The sequence below is a fragment of the Pediculus humanus genome, genomic scaffold, assembly GCF_000006295.1.
Source record: "Pediculus humanus corporis 1103172108072 genomic scaffold, whole genome shotgun sequence".
NCBI classification, from domain to species: domain Eukaryota; kingdom Metazoa; phylum Arthropoda; class Insecta; order Psocodea; family Pediculidae; genus Pediculus; species Pediculus humanus.
The window spans coordinates 27,357-31,551 of NW_002987644.1; the positions used below are offsets into that span (position 1 = coordinate 27,357).

Here is a 4,195-nt window from a genome sequence, read left to right on the forward strand (position 1 = left end):
GAAAAACCGTTAGAAAAAAAAAATGGAGGCTTGTGTGTGTGTGTGCGTGCGCGTGTTTGACGTTTTAAATGTGTTCTTGTTAAGCAAATGAAATGCGATATTTTTTTTTTTCGTTTGTTTGATTAATTTAATATTTTTTTAAGTAAAAAAAAAAAAAAAAAACTTTCTAGAAAAAATTTTGTTGACACGATATAATAAATTTTACATCATTTTATCACAGAAAAAAAAATAAAAAAAAAAAATTTCCATTATTTTATTCCGGTTTTTCTTTTTTTTTTCCAATGGAGACTTGGGCAAAAAAAATGATATTAATAATGATAATAATTTTTCCTGTATTTCAACAAAAAGAAAAAAACGGTTTGGGGGGGCTCGGGGGGGGGGGGGTGATTGGGAATTAACAATCATTTACTGACTCTATGACAAGATGTCGGATAAGAAGAACGGAGTGTAAAAATATTATTTTTTATTTCAAATTCATTTGTTTTTCTAAATCTAAAAATCTTATATAGAAACTAATTTATTGATAGAAATATTAGTTACAACAAACTAAAACCTACTATCCAAATAATTTTTTTTTTATTTATTTTTATTTACCAAATCACAAAGCGGATAATTTTTCATGAAACCTTATTTTTCTTTTCCTTTTTTTCCCTTTTTTTTTTGTTCATCTGTCAGTTGACAAGAAGAAAGAGAAGAAGAAAGGAAAAAAGAAGAAAAGCTCAATTTAATTGCTTCTTAAATCTTCGCATCTTTCCTCCAAGTCATCCTGAAATAATAATAAAAACGTTTTTTTTTTTTTTTTTTTTTTTTTATTCTCTTCCTTCTGTTAAACTAATATAAAGCACGTTCAGTAATTTTATGTTTTTTTGCTAACAAAAACTCTGATTGGTTGAATTATTTTGTGTGACGTAAGAGACACGAATTTGTATTTTATGTAAAAAACCGAACGAGAGTCGATTTTGTAATAATTATTTGTAACGATTTTTTTTATAATAATCGTTTGATTATTATTATTATTGAAGGGTAAAATGGGGGGAGGGGGAGACATTAACGGAATTAAATTACAATTAAGTAAAATTTTTTTTTTTAATTATCAAAGAAAGACTAAAATGTCGTCGACCGTTTTTTTAATTGTAAGAAAAAAAAATTTTCTTTTTATTTCCTTTCTCGTTTTTTACTTTTCCAATCAAAATTTTTCTTTTTCCATTTTCCTTTTTTATTATTATTCTTTTTTTTTTTTTAACCTTTTGCAGAAACAAAAAAAAAATTATCTGAACCGGAAATAATTCAAATTGTATTCTCTCTCTCTCTTTTTTTTCTTTTTTTTTTTTTTTTGTTTTATTAACCGTTACTTTTATTATTATTATTATTATTATTATTATTTCATTTGTATTAAAACACCGAAAATGCTTAAAATTTATAATAATAATAAAAAAATAATAATAATGATGAAAGGGTTTCGTTTGTTTGTTTGTTTGAAAACGATATTTGAAAGAAGTTAAAAAAAAAAAGAAAAATGACGGAATAATAAATAATAATAATAATAATAATAAATGGGGGGGGGGGGAAAAAGGTTAAAAAAGAAAGAAACGAATGAGGTTGAGGTCAAACAAAAAAGAATTATGCAAAATGTCGGATGAAAAAGGAAAAAAAAGGAAAAAAAAAAGAGAAAAAAAAGTTCGTTAAAAGGTGAAAAAATTTTCTTTTTTACTTGAAAAAAAGGCAATTATTATTATTATTATTACTTTAATCTTATTATTATTATTTTTTTTTTTTAATTAAACGAAACGATTGTTATGAATTGAAAAAAAAAAAAAAAAAGAAAATCCAATGTTGCCAATTTTATTTTTAATATAATTATAAATAAAAAATCAATTTATTTGTTTATTTCTTCTGACACGTTTTTCTTTTTTTTTTGTAAAGAAAAATTTAAACTTGAGAAAAAACTTTAAATTAATAATAATAATAAAGTTAAAAGTTGAAAAAAGAATTTTTTTTCTGTTTTTTTGCGACAAAAACAAGAAAAAAAGAAGAAGAAAATAATAAATTTTTTAATTTAATGTAAACAAAATTTTTTTTGTTTCTGCGATTTTCATCTCTTACGTCACGTCACGTGATAACGTCTAATTGATAAAGTGATAAGAAAAAAAACAGGAAAACTCACCTCTGGAAGTTCCAAACATTTTCCCCATTCGTTAAGTGAAATTTTATGATCGTTATTTTCGTCGCATTTATCCAAAAATGGAGCTATGCAATGTTCCAATGCGAGAAGTGGAGCTCTGATTGGGAAAAGTTCGTGTCTTGATACGCTCCTGAAATTATATTTATAAATTTCTTTCTTTTTTTCTTTCTCCCTTCTCTATTGCGGTTTTTTTTAAAATTTGAGTAGTTAAACAAAAACAATTTTAATAACTTTTATATAAAATTAAAACGAAAATCTCGTTAATAATAATAATATTTCTTTTTTAAAACAAATAATTACGCGCGAAAAAAAACCGTTAAAAAATATACGCGTGAAAACAATCGATGACGTCAGTTAAAAAAAAAATGGCCGACGATGCAAATAATGCATCGTAATGAGGAAGGGAAGGGGGAAGGATGGGGAAAAAATTCCAAGAAAAGTAAATAAAAAAAAAAAAAATTTAAGTTGGACAACCTGAAAAGTAAACAAACGACCGCGTCGGGTGCGCGTTCGATCACACACAAATTTGATAATTTGAATTCTCGACACGAACGAAGTTTTTTCAAATTCTTTTTTTTTTTTTTTTAAATATTAATAGTTTTCGAAATGTTTTTTTTTTTTTCTTTTCGAATTTGTTTTTATTGTTATTCGAAAATGTTTTTACATAATAATTTTATTACCGTGCGTGTTTTTTACCGTTAAAAAGAACAAAAAAAAGTTTTAAATGATAATGATACTTACGATTTGTAACGGTTTTTTAATAACAACAACATTAATGATGATAATAATTGGATAATAAAAAAAGTTTTAATGATAATAATGATGAATTATTGGAATGAATATAAATATTTTTACTAAATATCGTTACTTTTTTGGTATGATAATAATAATAATAATTAAAAATGGATTCCCAGTTAAGTAATTTTATTATTTTTGCTTTTTTAGTTTAAAATTAGAATTAAGGTTAAGAGTAAATTTTTTTTTATTAATATTTTCTATTTGTAAATCTTTTAAGATTATCGATTTTAATATAATCTTAAGAGAGAAAGGTAAGAATTATTTTATTAAATATTAAAAATCTCATTTTATAAAATGGTGGTGGAAAATTTTCTATTTTTCTCTCTCATGGAAAAAACCCCCATTTTTTTTTTTTTTTTTTTTCGATGAATTTTTAATATTAATTTACTGGTGTGAATAAATGAATGAATGAATAGTTATTAAAAACATTCATTGATTGATTGATTGATTTTTTTTATAAACGTAATTAAAATTTAAAAAAAAAAAATTTTTTTTTTTTTTATTAACGAATGTTATCATGGGTCAAAGAGATGTTAGTGACGTCATTTAAAAATTTTAATTTGAAATTTTTTTATGTGTGTTTTTTTGACACGGCTCCCCTTCCCCCCCCTCTCTCTCTCTTTAAGAAATAATAATAATAATAATTTGTAAAAGGGTTTTTAATTTTTCCTTCTGATTATTGTATATAAGAAAATAAGGGATGAAGAAGAAAGAGGAAAATCTTTTGATGCCTTTTGTAAAACAAAATTAAAAAAAAAAAAATCTAGGATGTAATATTAATAAAAATAAAAATAAAAATAATAATAATAATAATAATAATAATAATAATAATAATAATAATAATAATAATAATAATAATAATAATAATAATAATAATAATAATAATAATAATAATAATAATATAAGGGTTGAAAAGTGACAAAAGGAAAACTTCAATTTTATTTTACATCATCTTCATATAAGGAAACCTTTTTTTTTTTTTTTTTTTTTCAAACGTTGTCGGCGGAAGTTTTTTGTAATTTTAAACGAATCTTAAAAACCGTTAAAAAATTTTCTTATTTAAACGTTTTACTTAAAAATTCTGTCATTAAATTAATTTAAAAAAAAAAAAATGGAAGAAGAAAAAAAAAAATGGGAAACAAACGGGAGAATAAAAAATTCAAAGTCACGTAAACGGATTTATACGTATTCGTTATTATCGAATGCCCCCCTCCT

The 4,195-nt window shown here is 22.9% G+C and overlaps 1 protein-coding gene across 1 annotated transcript in view; it reads right to left on the reverse strand.

Moving 5' to 3' along the window:
- Positions 1-665: 665 nt before the first annotated feature.
- Positions 666-4,195, reverse strand: part of Phum_PHUM407560 (SPARC precursor, putative) — a gene marked incomplete at its 5' end in the record, with an annotated part of 6,565 nt that continues 3,035 nt past the window's right edge. Inside the window, 2 exons of the mRNA XM_002428841.1 lie at positions 666-766; positions 2,165-2,312. Of these exons, the coding sequence (XP_002428886.1) occupies positions 725-766; positions 2,165-2,312 (190 nt within the window). The 3' untranslated portion in view covers positions 666-724. The remainder of the gene's footprint in view (positions 767-2,164; positions 2,313-4,195) is intronic.